Raw genomic sequence first — 20,404 nt, 5'->3', positions numbered from 1 at the left:
TTTTGCCGCTTTGATTTCAGTCCGCTACTTCTATCTTTGTTCATTCAGTAATTCTTCTCTATGAGCAAAATATCTCATTTCCAGTCTCTGCCTGCGATTGGATGACACCTCCGCTGCTGGAGCGTGTTTGAAAAGAGAGCTCCGCTCACCATTGGTTCAGCACATGTCTTGGGCGTTTCATTGTGATTGCCCGGTTGTGTCCGGGTAAGATGGCGTTGGAGGAGCAGTGCTCGGCACCACCTCGATGGCGGTCAATATCTCTAACACACGTAGAGTTCCCCGAGGGTACGTAAACTCAACCTCTTTCTCTGACTACTGCCGCTGTACTCATGACCATACGCTTCGTGATCTTCGAGATGTGTGTTTTCTTGCTACTGAATGGACACGGCCGTCGGTAACATTGCCAAATAATGAGATGCTGCAAAATCCTGAGCACAGCAGGGAATGTAACCCCGACTGCGAAATTGTGAGACACTGCCGCATGCGCAGTTGGTAAAATGTCCACAATGATGGCTAGCCAGCTAGCTAGCTAGCTAGCTTAATATCGGCATTGACATTTTGTGAATTGGTGGTTTCCCAGTTTGTTGTAAGAAATACGCAACGAAATTCAAGCATTGTAGACATGAAAATGTTTTTTATAAGTGCGTTGAAAGTAGCTCTTCCGTCTAAAAGGCATGTAAAACTGAAGCTAACGTAGTAGCTTCTTGGCCTGGTTTGACACTGGTTTGTGTAGCATAAGCCACAGACAGTGCACCTAGGAGGGTCTGAACTGGCTCAAATGGTGTGGCCTATTAGGGAATGGCTTGTTTTGCTACACCAGCTTGCTACCTGTACCCAAAGTTAAAGATTCCCCAATACATTGATAATCCAGAATCACTGTCTGACTGCACACCACAGGCTTAAATAGTTACTCTCTCCAGCAAAAGCCCATAGGTGATGTGATGTTGAGTGAGGTGATGTTTTGAGTTTTTTGATGGGGGGGTTTATGGTGTTCCCTAACAAAAGTATTGTTTTTGTGTTGTATTGTTTTTAGATGATCTAACGGGACAAGTGCTGGCTTACATCAGTCTCCTACCCATAGCAATTCTTGTGGGTTTTGTTACGCTCATAGTGTTCAAACGGGAACTGCACACGGTAAGTGATGTCCACGAACTGTGAACTTGGTGAATTAAGGAGCATCACATTAGGCCAGTCTCCAACTTGCTCAGTTGTTGATCATGCCTGTTGTATGACTGAGCCTGAAGAGTGGCATCAAGTAGGCCAGATTTTGTAACCTCTCTGTGTTGTGCTGGGTAGAGAACACATATTCATTTTGACCTGTGTTTTTTTTATTTTTTAGATTTCATTCTTTGGTGGGCTCATCCTGAACGAAGGGGTGAACTGGCTGCTGAAGCACATTCTTAGAGAGCCACGCCCATGTGCAGGTGAATAAAGTAACAAGATGTGTGTGTGTGTGTCTGGGGGCAAGAGGCTGAGTGCATTCTAGACTTGTGTATTTATCCCTATTGTGCATGAAATACATGGTTACAAATTTATATTAACCAAGTAACAAGAACTACATATTGTATATTACTTAATCTTACTCCCCTAATATAAAGTTCTGTCTTTTTGCAGGGGCTCATTCAACATTGAACACAGAGTATGGGATGCCCTCCAGTCATTCCCAGCTCATCTGGTTCTTTGTTGTTTACTTCTTTCTTTTCCTTTATTTAAGGTGAGCTTCATTCTTCTTACAGTTTGGGGCGATTGAAAGCTGGGGGCATCCAACCGTAAAATTAGTAGAAGCATACTAACTACGAACTAAAGTCTATAGGGCTCTATAGCAAAGCTCAAAGACTCAAAATGATAAAGTATAATATTTTATTAATTTCTGCAGTCTACCCTGAAACAAACTTAATTGATCATACTGAACCTATACCCATACCGAATAACTTAAGAGGTCATGACATACGTGTTTCATGTTTATTTTATTTTATTTTTTTCCAAAATTCACTGCATACCCCCACAGCTTACGCATAATTGATTACATAACATGTTGAAGTCATCTTTCTTACACTGTCAAGGCGTTTTCACTCCCAACATCACATGAAGTCGATGCCATGGTGTGAACTCACTTTCTCCTCTCTGTTTAGAATGCATCAAACGAACAATGCTCGTTGTGTGGACCTGCTGTGGAGACACATACTGTCCATCATCCTGTTGGGCATGGCCTTATCAGTCTCATACAGCAGGTAAGGACGTGGTCCCCGCAGTAAAAACAAAAAAAAAATCCTAATATCAGAGGTGAACTGTTGTATTTTCTCCAATATTCCAGACACTAAAACTAGTCTTAAATCTCATTTCTGTTGACTTAGCTTAGGGAAAATAAGCCCTGTTAGTCAACCAAAGCAGAAAATGCACTCCCCGTGCATTCATACATACAAATTGTAACATCTGGGTTTTAACAAGACAGATAGTACAGTGCAGCTACCGTTAAGCTGTACTCAACTCGTTTGACAGCAGAGGGTAAGAGCCTGCCTACATCCAGGGAGTTTGCTACCCAGCACGTTATATTGTGAATATTAAAAATGTGGTCACCTCTGCTTCAACAGCCATAGACTTTCGTGAATAAAAAAACTCGCCAGTAAAATTTCTTAACTTTGGTTTGATGGGATCTATAGGAAGGCTGAGTGAAAAAAGACAAGCTCAGCTGTCCTTCACTGTCATAACAAGGGTGATGGGTGAATCCAGTGTGTTTTGAGTGTCCTTCCCCAGGCATTACTCTATTAATTCTGTTTTTTCTTTTTTGGAGGTGAAGCCTATTTTTCATTATGCAGCCTGTTTTCTGTGAAATATTCTGCAATTGTGAAATTGTGTGGAGTGGACGGAAAAGTAAGGTGATCATTTAGTCCATTAACTCAGATTGCAGACAGTGTGTGAGGGAGAGTAAAGGCACTCTGCACAGGTGATGTTTGGGAACTATTCAAGGAGTCACTGATGAATACATGTTCGAATGATAGCGAATACTGCAGTACATGCTCAGGCGCACATTCAACCAGGGATGTAGTGGAGGGTAAACCCACCTAATTTCACTTTGCCCACCTTTGTAATCTTTTAGGTTGACGTAAGTCTTTGATAATATTTTGTATAATGTATACTATGAATTTTTAGGGTCGTTTAAGGGAAAAAACATTAAAGCTTCATTGAAAATATAGTTCTTTTTTTTTTTAATATATATATGTGGATGTTTGCCTTATGGTCATCGACTGGTCATGATTTACCCGCCTGTTCATTTGCCACTACATCTTTGCACTCGGCACTAATGGCATTTCAGTAATGCAGTTTGAAAGTCGATGCATCCGATGTGTTGGCTTAAACCTGATTTTGTCTCGTTCTCAGGGTCTACCTGTTGTATCACTCTTGGAGTCAGGTATTCTACGGCGGAGTGGCCGGTAGTGCTATCGGCATAATCTGGTTTTTCATCACGCAAGAGGTGCTGACACCGTTATTCCCCAAGATAGCAGCATGGTAAGGAGTGGTGTAAGCTCAGGCCCTGTGTGCTCTCCTTTCCCTGCTTTCTCCTCTTGTCACTGGGAAAAGACAAATTATTATTAAATGACTGAATAAATAAAACTTCCCTCATATGTTTTCTCTAACATTCTGTCCTGTCGATTACCTTTTCACAACTGATAGGCCAGTATCGGAGTACTTTCTGGTGCGAGACACAAGCCTGATCCCCAACATCTTATGGTTTGAGTATACAGTGACCAGATCAGAGGCAAGGTAAGATACTGGTTTGGTGGAAGCAGGTGGGGTTAAGGAGTGCTGTTATATCACGCACTATATTACATTTATCACCATGATTATGTTTACAATTGTTGCGTGTTCAGAATTGTTTTTCTTCTCTTCCAGGAACAGACAAAGAAAGCTTGGAACAAAACTTCAGTGATCTATACAGTTCTTTTGTGAAACTGAGTTTAGGACCACACACACTCATGTACACACACAAACAAATGCTCACTCGAAAAAACACACTGGAGAACCATCTTTTGGACTGACGCGGTTGCAAGGAGTAAAGGGCAAAACCGTTTACAGGTGGCGAAAGAGTGCCTGGACCTGGCCCGGAGCCTACAGCCTGAGCAAGTCCGTCCACACGCCTCTCCTTCTTGTACAGCTTGCCCAAATGCTCTCCAATGCATGCAAGACTGTGCAAGAGGCATACTATTTAATGATAGATTAATATATATTTTAACTGTAAACGCACGCTGACAGTAACAGTGCACTGTAAGAGATTCAAGGAGCCGAAAAGGAGGCTTTGGTCAAGTTTCAAACAAATTGGTGGGTGTCATTACAGCATGTATTTAGTGATTCTTTTTTAAATACTGATGGATAGCTGGTGGGTGTGGGTGTGGGGGAGGGGGGGTGGTTGGTTGAAGTTAGTCAGATTGGGGAGGGGGTTTGGTTATGGCTAGGATGGGGGTAAGTGGAATTAACCATTTTTCATTGTTATATAATAGAACATTTCTAAAATTGGTTATAATGTAATATAAATGAAAATTTGCACTTTGTGAAATTTACAAGTTAACAAAAAACTAATACTAGTTAAATGTTAAGACCCCCCTCTTTTCCCTAATCAATCTTCCCTCTGTGTCTATGACTGTCAGTCCTAATATATTAGATTCCAATGCTGATTTGCAAGCAGTGTAAATTTAATGTACCTTCTGTACTATTGAGCATCAAGGTTGTGGTTTCTGTTCATGTCCACATTTGAGGATTATGAGACGGTGAATCGCAACACAATTCGGTTTCAGCTGTCATGTTTCTTTGTTCTACACAAAATGGACTGAGACGGTGTTTTCTTAATGCCTCACACACAGTAGCAGCCTGGGAACAGAATTCTGGGAATCAGTCTTTTTTTTTTTTTGTTGCTCTTGATTCAATTTCTTGTGTTTTCTGCTGTTGTAGAGAACAATTTTATTTTTACCTGCAGTTCCAAGATTACATTCCATATCATTTAGTGAGAAAACATACAATATGACTGCTGAGGGGAGATGTTTTTTTTTTTGTTTTGTTTTTATTATTTTTGACAAAAAGAAAAAAAGCCTCAGGTCAGTCGTAGCATGTGATTATGCTTTATTCCTCACTACCAGGGCAGCTAATGTTCAAGGCTGTCAAGTGGGGATCTGAAGCTGATTTGAAACTGTCATATCATTAGATCCACAAAGGGAAGTAGTTCTCTTAGAATTTGATTTTTTTTTTTCCATGTGTAACCATATCAGGCTGAATAAAAAAAATGTGTTTATGTACAAAAGAAGTGGTTCATCTCCTACTTGGCGCTGGAATATAGTGGCAACATCAAACATTTTTCATTTTGATATCTACCTTTTTAATATTGTAATGCTGGTGCATGATAGTATCACATTATTTATAGAGATCTGAACGAGATAAAGGTTCAACTGAACTAGTTCATCAACCCACAGCATGTTTCACTTAATCTACATCAGTCAGTGTGGTATCTGTCTGGTGGTGGCCGGCTGTGCGTGTGTTTCCAGAGGCGTGTTATCCCAGAAAAGCGCCTGGATGGTATTTGTCCTGGTGTGTCCTGTCATTCATGGACGCCTTGTGACAAAGACTCCATTCATTGTCTGTAAAAGCGGGGAGGGAAAGAAAGAGCGGTGGAAGAGAAACACTATGAAAAAGAATTCCAGTCGCCCTCCTAATATGATTTTTATAGGATACTGCACAAATATCTCAGACAAACTAAAGTCTGTATAGGAATGTTAAAGTGATACCATATAGGAGATAAGAAAAGCATTATGTATCCTACTGTAAGGTCACTGGGAACTCACTACTGAGCCACTGCCATAGACGGTCCATATACAGTTCAAGTTCATATAGGCTATTGTAGAAATATTGATTTTTCCTTGGGGGAAACCTACAATACCATTCCAGCTTTGTAGTTATTAACAACTATTAACAACCATTCAAATGAAATTATATAGCACCTTTCTGTCTAAGTTACTAAATGTTGTGAAATAAAAGAATCTAACCTAATACTGACTTCAAAAGTTTGCTCAATTATTTGCTAGAGAATGAAATAGGCTGTGTAGAATGAAGGATGTATTGGTGACGTAGGAAAATAGCCTGCAATTCAGTTCAAAGTATTAACAATATCCATGTCATGGGGTGACCTGGTGGCTCAGTTGGCTCCCCCTCTCTCACCCAGTCTTTCCTGTCCATCCCCACTGTCAGCTGTCGATTAGGGGCAACAATGCCCAAAAAATCATTCAAAAACAAACAAAATATCCATGTCATGTTCAGGGAGTGTCATGCTTCCCACTGAATGGATCCACTGTATTTCCCAATATAGGCTGCCTAATATTCCTTGAGAAATTGTAGGCAACTCTAACTTGCTGAATGCAAAAATAAATATCTGCCCTATTTAGCCTACATGACCTAGGCTATTCCATTTTTGATTCCTTTATCAGGTCTTACCTCAGGCTATCTCCACCCATTAGGCCTCACTCACTCCCCTCTAGGAATGGGCATAGCCTAGATAAAAATTCATCAAGACCTATTTCTGTGTCTCTAAGACCTGTGCTATTTGGATGAGCGCCTAATGTAGAAACCTTGCTTGAATGTTGGATTAAAGGGATGGTTGAGGGCAGGTATATTCAAGTGGGCACCTCCCCTCAGATAATTCATTGAATTAAGCCCACCACCCCTCCAAAAGGCTGTAGACAATTCAGGTGTCTATCAACACTGATCACCGCGCCCTCTAGCGGCCATTTTGGAGGTCGACATGGGCAAAGACTCCTGAGAACACCTGATTGATTGCATTAATATCTGTGCTGTGTTTGACTAGTGGGGACTGATCATTTTCTCACTGATACATGTGATCATTGTGTTTTGGAAATGCCAGCTTGATGATTAGATACATAGTGTAAGGTTGGCGGAACAGTTGAGGCACAAAAGAGCTAGTTACATCTGTTCAGCAGTCCTGAGCTCACTGCCATTGTCTTAACACATCTGATTTGTATAGTAGCTAACATTAAGCAGTAGAAGGCCCACCTAATTGCTATTTGTTAAAATTAACATGAGTTTAAATTTACTATGTCAGAGTAACCTACATTTGGAAGCAAATCTACATCATCAGCCACAACTTGTATCTTTTACAGATGTCTCTTCTCATGGGTTCCTGACCTGGTTTTTAGACATTTAGCTATTATTTGCACACAGCCTTTTCTCCATTGGACCTCCGAGATGGTGCCAGCTGTGAAGAAAATTTCAGATGTTCTGAGATTGAATTTATACCCCCAGATTTGACCATTATACTGGGCAAAAGAAAGCCAACATTACAGTGTATCACTATGACAACATATCAACAACATATATTAACAGAGCATTTGCAACAACTGTGTGACCTGCAACAATTTCTTTTGAGTTAGCAGCAGTTCAGTCACTAGTGTGTATGGGTTAGCAGCTCAGTTGCTGAATCGGACTCAACAAACCAACAAACCTCAACAGACATCTTACCAGTAGCCTGCACATACTGAATTGAACTTGGACAGCGCCACCTTTTGGTCAAAAGGCATGGTACAAATGTGAAGAATTCATTTAATGAGTTAGCAGCTCACCTAATGAACCAATTCTGTATACCCGTCAGTGAGCATTTAATGCGGTTGCGGCTTTTATATGAGACAGTCGATTGGACACAATATTAGCAATGGCTATACTGAACTGGACAGACCAATGCCCAAACGCTGCATTTTGAGTAGACCTAGGTCCAGGGGAAACAGGGTTTTTTGGGGTGACCACCCAAAAATACACCATCATATGTTGCCTCTTGTGTCACTTTGAAAGTTGTGAAGTTGCAGGTTTTATGATGAGAGGGGAAGAGGCGAGATTGCTCAAAAATCTGTGATGGCATTATTAGTTGGAATTTATTTAACCACTAAAGATTCACCGTTTTCCAGGAAGTAAAAGTAATGGGATTGTGACATAAAAATAGAATAAAATAAAAAATGTTTTTTTTATTGTTAAATAGGTGTAAGCTATGTTATGATCAAGGAGTTATGATATGGAGAATTAGCTAACAAGGTGAAAAAGTCATTTCTCATTTTCATTGACTTTCATTCTGCTTTACCTCTGAAGTAGGCCTCTTGTTTCAAAGAAAAGTACTAAACAACATACTTTTCTGTGTTTACATGACAACTCTGGAATAAAACACCAGTATACATTATACAAATACAACAGTGGTCATATTGCCTGTTTACAGTATTAAAAAGAATGTCCTCAGTAAGTCTGACATAATTTGTCAGGAACAGGTTTTTCTTATATAAACAAATGCATTCACATATTGACTCCATTACATTTAATCATAATAAACTGCCCAGAAAGAGAAAATAAAATATTTTTTCCACATAAGACTGGCACAAAATTCTTGATCTAACAAATGAATTGCCACAAATGTCCAAACTGGCACAGCCTCCCACTGGAGATGAAGCCTGGCCTGCCATCTACTGGATAAAGTTTGTTACTGCACCCTGTAATAATGTAACAAAGATACATGTAAGGAGGCCTATAAAGTAAAACAAGCCGACAATGTAATAAAATCTTAAAATACTAAGTTAATATCATCTTTGCCAATAATGTAATAACGTATCACATTAGCCTATTAGCCAGTTATTACATTACTGCCTTGTGAACCATTTTTGGCTGAACATCAGACACTTAAATTGTTACCCTTAGTAGGCCTAGTCTTATTCATCTTAGTTCTACACTGCTGTGAATTATTTTGCTATGACAGTGAAAACATGTAATTAATATGTAAATACAGAGTGTAATGAAGCACTAATTCAATGGGGAGAGAATTGTGCCACCAGACAACTGAAACCTGAATTACGTGTTCTGAATTTTTGTGATCAGTGAAATTGAATCTGACTTTTTAAAAATGGAATGTGTATTTATTTGTTTGAATATTGTTTTTCAATATTCAGCTTATATTTAATTGAAAAACAGTTTCAAAATTACTGTTACAAATTTACAAACTCTACTCAACCTTTCCAAACCATGATTTCAAAATCAACTCTTGGACGCTTTAAGATTTTAACACCTACTGAGGAAAAGCAGTAGATTACAGATATAATCAAACTGGCTACAGAAGCCCTGAGAGGCAAGAGGAAAAAAAAGTTTTGTCTAATTTTTTTCTCCTGTATTTATCTAAATATAGTGACTTTATGGGTGGGACAAAAAGCTAACACGATAACAGATAGCATATTAAACTGTATCAGCTCTGGAGGGGCCCACTAGCAGCTGAATCAAACAGCATAGCCTAGTTGATGAAGTGGTAATGTCAGTGCTTGGGGACTGACAGGTCCTTAGATCACACTGAGTTACCTGTTTGACTCTATAATCTTTTCAGCCACAAGACAGCAGGACCACACCACTGCTCTGTGTGCAAAATGAGCCTTAGCGCTGTTTTGTTTCAGGAGGAACATTCACAATCAGTTTATGAATTCCACACCTTGCACTCATTTAGTGAAGCCAAAAAACCCTCAGACTGTCAGACAGGACTCGCTCAACAACCAGAATGAACCTCGGCTTGGCTTTCACCTGCTGGCAGCTGAAGGACCAGAAGGGGAAGAAGAGCCATGTGGAGTTGACATGTTTTCTGTTGGACAGGGAACATGGCCTAATGGTAGCTACACTAATCTGCATGTTGAATTAATGATTAACAGCTATTGATAGCTGTTACCATTAATGGTTATTATTATGCTGGGTAATGATTTTTTTTAACAGGTGGTGGAAATGGGCTGCCATAAGAACGAGCCTTGAAAGTGATCAGTAAAATCATACAATCAATTATAATATTTACTGACAACCAGTGCAGAGAAGCTAAAATAGGTCATGTGTCTTAGATTTGGTTAAAAGCCTTGCTGCAGTGAAGCGCCTTGGTGGCTGTGTGGTCTGAAAGGCACCATGTAACCGTGATGTCCTGAGTTCAAATCTGGCCTGGGACCTTTGTCGCATGTCATACCCCGCAACATGTGGTCATCTCAATAAACTTAGTGCGGGGGGATGTGATTCCAGTGTTACACCTTGTATCAGAAACTGTGTTTATTGTAATAATACATTCCTGGCAACCCAAAATAGGTTCTTGATTTATTAGACACCAAACATGGCAATGTTATGTGCATTAGCTGTGAAGATAATTAAATGAGCATAAAAAGGTGTTGTTTTAGGTATGACCTATTCGGAGAGGGCTGGAGTCAATTCAGCACTGGGACATGAGTCACTGGAATTAGAGAGAGTGAGGCTTGTACATTCTTGAACATCGTCAAGTGGTGGATTCTTGTTATGTATTTGGAAAAAGAATACATTATTTCAGTATTTAGAATAGGCATTTGGCACTACTTTTGTTAAGTGATACAATGGTCAGTATACCTTTAATAGGTTAAGTGATACGTCAGCGTAGGGATACCTGTGTGATTGAATTTGCACTTGAACAGTAAAGACCCTAAACTGTATGTCGTGGTTCAACTCATCATTTTATTGCTGTTAGTGTAAGAGAAGAAACACAACAATTCTGTATAAATTATAACTACAAACCGATGACATTAAGAAACAATGGAAATGGAAACTATTTGCTAAACAAAGGAACTATTTTGGTTTTAGTTTTATATTGCATTTCATTTTATACCTTTATTTTTATTTTTTAGATTGGATTATGCTATACACATTCATCTCAGTGAGGTCACAAATGCAATTTCTCCCTTGAAAAGGTATGTACATGCAACTGTACAAAAGCAAGTTTTGAAAAATGGGAGCATCATGCCCTCTGACCTCCCTAGAATTTCTGGGTAAGTGCCTTTAAAAGGTTATTTCAATAGCACTTCTGCTTCATGAGAGAGTTCACAGTAAAAACAGACAGAAACAATGGGATGTAACAAAGCGTCCAGGTTGATTTTGAACCCAAGAAATGACATTACAAATAAATGTACATGGTAGGCGCATTAGCCAACTGAGCCACAGGACAGTCTAGAAGTTGCCCTTTTAGAAAGTTTTGCCCCTGCCCCTTTCAGAGTCTGTGCACTCCACTGATTAGACCCCTACTGATCTGATGACACCTAACAACATCCATACAATGTAGTGATAACGTTCAAATCGGGCGCTTGAGTGTCCCTTATATTATTTTGGGCCAAAGTTAAACCTTGATAGGATGTTACAAATCTGCAATCCAGGGCATGACAGTTTAATATAATTTCAACATCAAATAGGCCTAGTAAAATTCCAAATTCCAATTGGGCCAGGCTAGAATTGGTTTTGAATATTGTAACCCATATGGGCTGCACTGCAAAGATCATTGAGACTATCTGACTGATATTAAATAGCCTATTATTGTTATTCCACATAGACAAAGTGAAAAATGTGTATGTTCAAAGTTTTACAGGATTTGAAACAAATTGTTTTCCCTTAACTCGCAAATGATGTTGTGAAACGAGCATCATCATAGACATTCAAATCATCAACGGTTTCGAGGTCTACAAGTTCTATTACTGTCACGTTCACTGAGGTTCATACAATAACAAAATCGTTAATCAAGGACAGTCTCGGTATCTGGCGTTAACCGTTTAATTTTGGATCGGTGCATCTAGACGGGACTTGGTTAACAGAAATGGAGACACAGGTAAATCTGAGCTTGGCTGTCCAGCTTTTGAATGTTTAATTCTGGTCTCTAGCAGTAGATAAAACACTGAAACTTAACGGACGACTCCTTAATATTAATTTGAATATGTGTGGTATAGCGTTGATGAATTCAGTTGAACCTGTTTAACGTTAGCCTGCTCTTACTTTTGTCTGCAGCAGTCCATGGTGCTGAATTTATACAGGCTAATATCCTGTATAGTTTTAATCAACTGTTAAAATTCAGGAAATATAATTCACTCGCTTTTTCTTTTATACATAACGTTACATCTAACGCTATCCAATAATCAGAAATATGCATATTATCATAACGTTAGTCCTATCTGACTTTGAGCCATAGTAGCTAGCTTGTCTATAATGTTAGCATATTTGATTATTTGTACCACAGACGGGGCAAAAACAGAAAGTGGGCAGTAACCAATATGATCAAGAATGAACTAAAACACAATATATATATATATATATATATTTTTTTTTTTCTTCAAACATTTAGTTCATTCTTCAGTCCACTATGTTAAATCCTTCATGGAATGCATTTTTATTTAGCACTGTCTTGTTTCCTCTCTCATCTCTGACCAACACAATATATAACGCTACTCATTCAGGTTTTTGTAAGCAAGTCTCACACACAAGTCGATGGCATTTCACACAGATGTTGTCCTTTTTACCATACCTCTTACACACCTGACACCATGGCTTCTTTACTGGAGTGATGGCTGCACAAGTTGTCAACATTGTCAAGTCACACAGACACAGACAACTGTCATTTCTACTGGTAATTTTTATTTTCGTATAACGGGCCTAATGTCCCTGTGACATTATTAGCCTATGTGAAGGCAGTCTACCAGGTTTTACATCTTGGTGACTGGGCTCCCCTAGACCCCAGAAACAAAATACAGTACACAGGTATCTAGTGAGTGATATTCCTGCTGTTTTGTTTTATTGCCTATACACTATATTTCCAATGAGTGAACTTCTGAAGATCTGAAGACACATTTCAATTGCTGAACACAGTATCTTAAACTCATACATGACTAAACTTTCTTGTTACCCATTTTTGTAGTCGGCACAGCACTACTGAACGCACATATTTTGAATGAAACAAATGAATTGCAATTCACAATATAGGCATTTAGTTGGCAGTCTTATCCGGAGTCGCTCGCGATAATTGCAACAGCAGAATGTGAATACTGCCAGCCTAAAGGAGTGCAAGAAAAAACAATAAAACATCAAGAACTTGTTCTTCATTTCAAACTGTGAATCAACCGGTCTTCTTTGCCACAGGGCGCCCAGCAGAAGACGGTTCGGTCCAGAGCAAATCGGATCAGGAAACACAGGATCAAGATTTTCAAACTGGACCAGCTGCAGGACGACCAGGGGAGCGTGACCACCGAAGATGTGTCCGGTAGGCTGGTGTTTTCTTACCCAGTAGCTATTTGTTCAAGTTTAAATGGCTTGTATTATTTTTGTCTAAAATGTGCCCAGTGGGGTGCATTTAATAACTTGTTCTAACACGAGGGATATAGTCTCCTATCATCCCTATCATCATATTATCAAATTATCAACAGGCTGTTGCTGCTTGGTAGAGTAATGTTGTCATGGCATCTTAGATAGATTTGACATTTTTGCCATTTCATTGATGCTCTAATTCAGAGTGACTTACAATGAGAGGAACAAATCAAGGTAAAAACAAAATGCTAGTCATTTCTCACAAGGTATTACAAATGAAAAACTAAACCACCATTGTTGTGTACATACAAGGGCGGATATTTCATTTCACTGTTGGGGGGGGACAATAAACAGAAACATTTCTCAAGAGCAATTCCTGAAGGGGACACCAAAGGTGCCGCCAAAAGTACTGTTGTATTAAATGTATATAGAGGTCCATTATGAAACATTTCCATAAGCACTTCATTCCTTTCTTATGAAGATTTTATCAAATTGCCTTTGATATTACTGGGGTCTTTCTACTTGGCGTTTCGGTGCACTGAAAAATGATCGGATGTCTGTTTTTCTTTTCTCTGCCATTTTAACTGACCTGGCTGGCTGACAAATAGACACACACACACACACACACACACACACACACACACACACACACACACACACACACACACACACAGCATGCAGGTTATTTACAGTAGTAGGTGAGATGCAACACCCATTAACTGAACTAAAGCTAATATATGCCTAATTAGATTTAGTTTTCCCGAAAAAGCAGATCTCTAATGTTTTGCTGTCAATGTGTAAAAGTCCAGAACGCTATGAAGCCTGCCAGAAACGTACTTATATTTAACATAATGTTTGTTGTAATTATGTCTTTTTTATTAATTAAGTCTTCATTTATTTCCAAAATTATGAACAAAATAACATAGTGGCAGCCGTTTTACATGCAGTAAGAAAAAAATAATATACTTAGAACCTAATTACATAGGGTAAGTTAATCTTAAATATTATATTATAGAAATATTACTGTTACCATCTACAAAAGATAAAGTATTTTGGTATGAAATCCCGCATTTTAATTTAACCAACTATCCTGTATCATAAATACATGTCTGGCATTTGTAACAAACCAAACCGCTTGAAAATCGGTCGAAAATTCAGCGAGTTATGATGATTTTAATTGTGGACAGACCTCCTGCCTCCATACACACACATGCATTAGGAGACGTGGCTCCGTACCAACACGCTGACACAAGATTCAACCGCGAGGTAATGGAACAAAATGTAGTCTGATTACAATTGTGAATGTGTTTTATTCTATTGAGTGGTAGAAGTAAAGAAAAATGTCTGACACATCCTTTGTTTTAAGTTAACCTCAGCTACTTACTGGAGGTCAGCCACCACTGACACACTTCCAGAGATCCTCCACACACACTCGTACCGAGGGCTAATGTGTGTGTGTGGGGGTTCGGGGAGGCAGGTAGGCAGTGGACCAAACCACTGTGAGGCATATGAGAGAGGGACTCAATCTTTCGAAACTTAAAAACGCATTGTTTTGCGTCTATAATTAGCACAAGTGCTTTCAATGCATATTATTATATTATTTAAAATTATATAGTTATGTTTACAATGATATATTGAGGGGGACAACTCTCTGTTAGTCCCAGGAAGGGGGGGTCCGGACCCCCCTGTCCCCCCCGTGATTTCCGCCCCTGTGTACATACTTCATTTATTAGCAAAGTAATAGTGTATAGTGAATACTTTGATTAAAGCAAAGGTCTGGATAAGTCTCTAGCAATTAAGCACATCTGGATTTAATATCTTTTTTTTCATTCTTCTTTGCAAAAGAGTTAAAGCTCACTCATATTGGAAAGAGACCTCCACACTTCTCTTAGTCAGCCCACATTTTTATAGGATTGAGGTGTTTAAGTTTTCCATTTTAATGGATTGTCAAAAATTAGTAGCCTTTTGTTTTTACCTTGATTTTGCTACATTCTCTATTCAAATGAAAGTGAAAAATGTCTGATTTGATGGATTTTCATTTCAGGCCTCAGGACAATACAAAATTGAAAATGTGAAATGGCTTGTAAATATTTGATATTCACTGTATATGTTGTAACTCCAATTTTGCTGATTTTCATATTTTAACTAAAATTGAAGGATTACATGCTCCTCTATGGGTTGAGAAAGTTGTATTACCCTCAGGCTGATGAAACCCTTTCAAAACCTACTTGATAAACTCAATAATGCATGGTCGTCAAGCTAAAAACAAGGAGGTTTTTCTTAGTTTCTGAAGTTGACATTTTAGTGATCCAAGTTTTCACCCCACAGCAGTGATATGTATGCACTTAGCTATGTATTGTGGTTTTTTTGTTGTTGCATGTTTTCCCTTGGATGTGTGTGTGTGTGTGTGTGTGTGTGTTTGTGTGTGTGTGTGTGTGTGTGTATGTGTGTGTGTGTGTGTGTATGTGTGTGTGTGTGACAGATGACAAGGCCTCTTCCAGTCTGCAGGCTAAGCACAGAGACGAGGTCTGCATTAATGTTTTGCCTCTGCATGACACCACCAACAGCAGACAGTCCCGACGCCTTGGGCGACTCAGGCTCGACATGATTGCCCATTCCATTGTAGAGAGTATCCTTCAGGGATGTGTTTTTTTGAAAGGTTTTAATTTTATTGAAGACAACACTCCCAATACCTTCTTCCTCTCTCCCTACTTCTATTTTGCATAGCGGTATTTCCTATTCAAGCTTTTCTCTTTTACTTTATCATTCTGGGGGCACTGAAATTTTGTCAATGCATTGTGGCCCTTGTACCACCGTACACCCTTGTATTCTTTACTATTTGTTGCTTGTGATGTTGGTGATCTAGGAATTAACACATTTTCTACTGTTGTAGTACTCATTTAAGTCGCTCTCAACAAATGTCCCAAATGTCAAGATGAATCTAGACATTTTTAATAGGCATTTCTCTTCTACCTCAGTGTGTACTGGTTCCCCCCCCCCCCCCCCCCCCCCTATTTTTGTAATTTGAAACACCATTGCCTGTTCCACAAGACCAGACTAAAAGCTGTGTTACATGGGTAACTTTTCTGAAGCAGTGCAGACAGGCAATTTTACCAGCAATTTTAATTAGATGTGTTTTCATACTTTTTTTTTCCTTTGTAGCTACTGCTTTTGTTTTATTTGTCATTTTCCATCTCTGCCGAAAGTGATGCAGTATAAGTAATAAATTACATGAGTATCGTAAACTTACACTCCTAGGACGAAGTATCTATCAGCCCAGTAAATGTGTGGCCCTTTATAGCTCTAATCAGCTTGGCACTAACACTGCTACAGTTAGGGATTCAAGTCCCACTGGGGCCCCCTATACTGAAAATATATACACTCATGGTACCCGAGTTTATATTGACATGTATTCTAGTATAAATGTATAAATGGCACCAAATGGTGCCATTTGGTGAGCAAAAGCGTCCACCAAATGGCATGTTAAGTTGGATGCGACACTTGTTTGTGTCTTCTGCCTATTCTATCTTAAAATATGACAAATGTATCCATAACTCTTAACAAGTGTGTGATGGATTGCCTTGACAAAATGCTCCCAGACACATACTTCAGTTGGCTCGCACTCTTCATCACCATTCTGAACGCCATTGTGCTGGGGGTTGAAACAGGTTAGAAACTCTGACGTTAGTAATTAACTTATAAACGATAGATAATGCCAAGAAGCATGAAATCCACCTTTTTTGTATTGCTCACCAATTTGGGCATGCCATTTGGGCATGGCAAGCAGTGGCACTTGCAAAATAGTAGCATTTTAGAGGATGTAACCATCTGTGTTTTTTTTTAATGCATTTTGGGATGAAGCCCTTCATGTGCTCTATCACTGTCTTTCTTCAGAAATATAATGTTCTGTCTCTCCATTTATCCATCTCCATTCCTCCAGAGCTGCCTTACTACACGGCTCCAGAGAAGGAGAAGTACATGCTTGCTTGTACTATATTAAACTGGTGCATCCTATCCTTCTTCATCGGGGAGTTCATCCTTAAATGGGTGGATGACTTCCATCTTTTCTGGAAAAGCTCCTGGAACATCTTCGACTTTGTAGTCACTATGGTGGTGAGGACAGTGGGCCTGGGATTTCCTCTAATTATTTACATGGAATAATAATAACAATAATCATTTAATGGAATCTTTCCTTTATTGGATGGTGTTCATATTCACATAACAAAGACAGGAGGGTGAGCAGCACCCCCCTTTTTCATTTTTTTCGCTTTCAGCATTTCGCTGTCATGTTGTGAACATGTTGCTCTGTGGGTTGAGAAAATTCTACCACCCTTGGACTTATGAAACCCTTTAAAGTCCCATTAGATAAACTAGACAGCAACGATTTGTTTCTGTGAAATGCCAGTGACAGGCCAGAGTGGTTGGTCATCTAAAAGCAGTCCATCAGTCAGTTTTGTTGTGACCTCTGCCCCCCCAGTCACTTCTGCCGCAGCTGATTATGGCCGTCAGACCAGACACGGCCAAACTGCAGGTTATGGAGCTCCTGAAGCAATTCCGCACCCTTCGATGCCTGAAGATTATCTCCAGGTGCACCCGGGCTCGACTCATTATGATTCCTCTCTCCAGATCTTTCAAGGTGGGGGACATACAAAATTATCATGTATTGATTTGTATTATCTCTCTCTCTCTCTCTCTCTCTCTCTCTCTCTCTCTCTCTCTCTCTCTCTCTCTCTCTCTCTCTCTCTCTCGATTTTTGGAATGTGTCAAACATATGATGGAGTACCCAGTGTATAGTGAAGAAGCCTTCTATGTGGATTCTCATCTGTGTTTATGTTTCTGTGTTTCAAGGCCATTGGCAACCTCTTGGCATTGCTGATGATTTTGTCCACAATCTATGCTGTGGTGGGAGTGGAACTGTTCAAGAACTTCTCCCGCTCAGAAGTGGAAGACCTGGCCCTCAAGGATAGCTTCAAGTGAGTTTTTAATGTGTAGCGTACACAGTTGAAAATATCAAAATTTGAATTTAGTAAAGGTATGACAATATAAGGTTTTGATGAAGATATCAATTTACATTCATTTGGCCACCACCTCCTTAGAGGAAAGAAAACAGACCTTTATTTGGTTATACTACTGTTCTGTCAGTTCAGGGATTACTTTTCTCAGAAACACAGAACAACCGACTTTATAATAAAGGATAAATATTTATTAACTACCTACTAGACAAAATAATGTGATCAATGAAATGAGAAAAATATGGGACAAATAAACAGATGACAGAGCAAAATACTGAAGTTATTATCTGAATAATGAAATGAAAATTAGGAATAATAATTGGCAACAGTAAATGGAGTTATGTCAGTTTGGGTCAATAAACCAGAGAAATGAGGCGGAACGCTATAGGGGATAAGTTAGACTATACTAACTTTCCTGATTGAATTAGGTGATAATTTTAGTAAAGTTTGCATCAACTCTCAGCAGAAAGACATCGAAAAGGCAGAATAAAAATGAATGGCAAGGAGCGTGAAAATGTCTTTAGCAGCAAGGTTTCAATTTTGGTTCTTGTTGTCTTAGCTTGTGGCTGGTCTTGACTTCTTAGTACTGGCGTTCTTAGACTCTGCGTTCAGCTTGGGTTTAACAAAAGACAGAGAAATTTGTAGTTTTCCGAATTTCCAGGCGGGGTTTTGCAATGTAAAAAGATAGTTTGCGCGGTTTTGAGGTTATGCCTTGTTTACTAATTCAATTCTTTGTTTGGAGACGGGATCCGCCCGACATGAGAGAGACACATGGGGGAAATGGTATCTCTCTATCTTACTTTGGTCACTATGTAATGATAAAGATTTAGCGAACAACGTGTTTGTATTTCACATACTCAACCAATTACTGTTCAGTAAGTGAATTACTGTTCAATCAGTGAACATCATGAAACCTGTGGATTGCATAAAACATGAATTACATGAATATAAAATATACCTTCATTGTTCAATCGTTAGCTATGAACTACATTCTTATAGCAGAATAGTCTAGATGCATAACTTTATACTCTTAATATTTGAATCACAAATGCATAGTAACTTTGGTGATTAATATAGGGAAAACAATGAAATCAAGTATGAGCTTTATCAATGTGGATTAATTAGGTGTAAAATATTTAAATGGAACATAAGTGGCAGTGTGGTCCCAGGGAAAGGGGTTGGTCCAAACTATTGTGGCTTGGAGGTAACTGTAAAGACCAGTTTACCATTTCCTCAGATAAAGTAAGTGACACTGTAACATACAAAGGATACTATTGATTAATCAACTTAAGCATATATAATTAACCAATTTGGTATATAATTCACACCATTTTAGAAACTCATTGAAGACATTAGACGACACAAGGTAGAACAGAACCAAAACAAGAATGTAAGGAATTTATGGAACTTATGACTTGCTCCACGCAGAGAGGGGGAGGGAGAGTGAGACGGGGCGAAGGAGAGGGTAAACAAAACCTTATCCTTATCCTTTTCTTCATATGATACAAAATGTTTCATTCTCTAATGTGATGAATGTCCAACTTCAGCTCAATAAAACTCAGTCCTATAGCCCAGATAAAGAGAAATCCTCTATTTTAATTTGTCTGATGTGGCTGGCAGATTATTTGTAGATTTGTATTTGACTGGTGGGGTATACACTGTCAGTGTGCCACTTTTGCAAGTGAAGGGCCATCTTTGTGCCTGGGAAAAGAATGTTACTGGCCTGAACAGACTTCATGTTGTGGAGTCCTGGTTTGGCTACAATGCGGCTGAGACATTTTTTCGAAAATGGCTTGAATCCTGTTTTGCGTGATGTGTTCTTGACGGCTCCACAGCAGCTGTGCAGCGATGGAGTTGTGACATGGATTGGGAATAAGTGTGAACAAATAAGCCCTGTGTCCTTTCCACACAGGAGGACCTAATTTGCATTTGAAACATTTTGATATTCTGCAGAGAGAAGATAAATGGAAGTTGAGATTTGACTTTTTGGCCAAAACACTCACTTTCATTTCTAATGTTTTTTTTTTCTTGTTTGTTTTGTTTTCCTGTTTTACTCCCATTGTGTTTTGTTTGTTTTTGTTTTGCCCTGTTCACATCCCAGCACTCTGCCACAGAGACATTGTGAGTTATGAGACTTAATCCTTGTCTCTGTCTGTCTGTCTGTCTGCCTGTCTGTCTGTGTCTCTTCCTGTCTCTGTCTCTCTTCCTGTCTCTGTCTGTGTCCACCTGTATAAAACAGAGACTTCATCAGTGCCCTC

At 39.1% G+C, this 20,404-nt stretch overlaps 1 protein-coding gene across 1 annotated transcript; it reads left to right on the top strand.

Moving 5' to 3' along the window:
• The first annotated feature begins 204 nt into the window (after positions 1-204).
• Positions 205-4,399, top strand: dolpp1 (dolichyldiphosphatase 1). Its single transcript, XM_071905793.2, has 8 exons — positions 205-285; positions 1,034-1,134; positions 1,340-1,424; positions 1,615-1,714; positions 2,133-2,231; positions 3,379-3,507; positions 3,673-3,762; positions 3,892-4,399. The coding sequence occupies exons 1-8, from the start codon at positions 210-212 to the stop codon at positions 3,926-3,928; spliced, it is 717 nt and encodes a 238-aa protein (XP_071761894.1). The 5' UTR covers positions 205-209; the 3' UTR covers positions 3,929-4,399.
• Positions 4,400-20,404: the final 16,005 nt, after the last annotated feature.

Source organism: Centroberyx gerrardi, chromosome 2 (genome assembly GCF_048128805.1).
Source record: "Centroberyx gerrardi isolate f3 chromosome 2, fCenGer3.hap1.cur.20231027, whole genome shotgun sequence".
Lineage (NCBI taxonomy): Eukaryota > Metazoa > Chordata > Actinopteri > Beryciformes > Berycidae > Centroberyx > Centroberyx gerrardi.
Note: the sequence above shows the minus strand (reverse complement) of the source record. Positions and strands in the feature narration are given on the sequence as shown.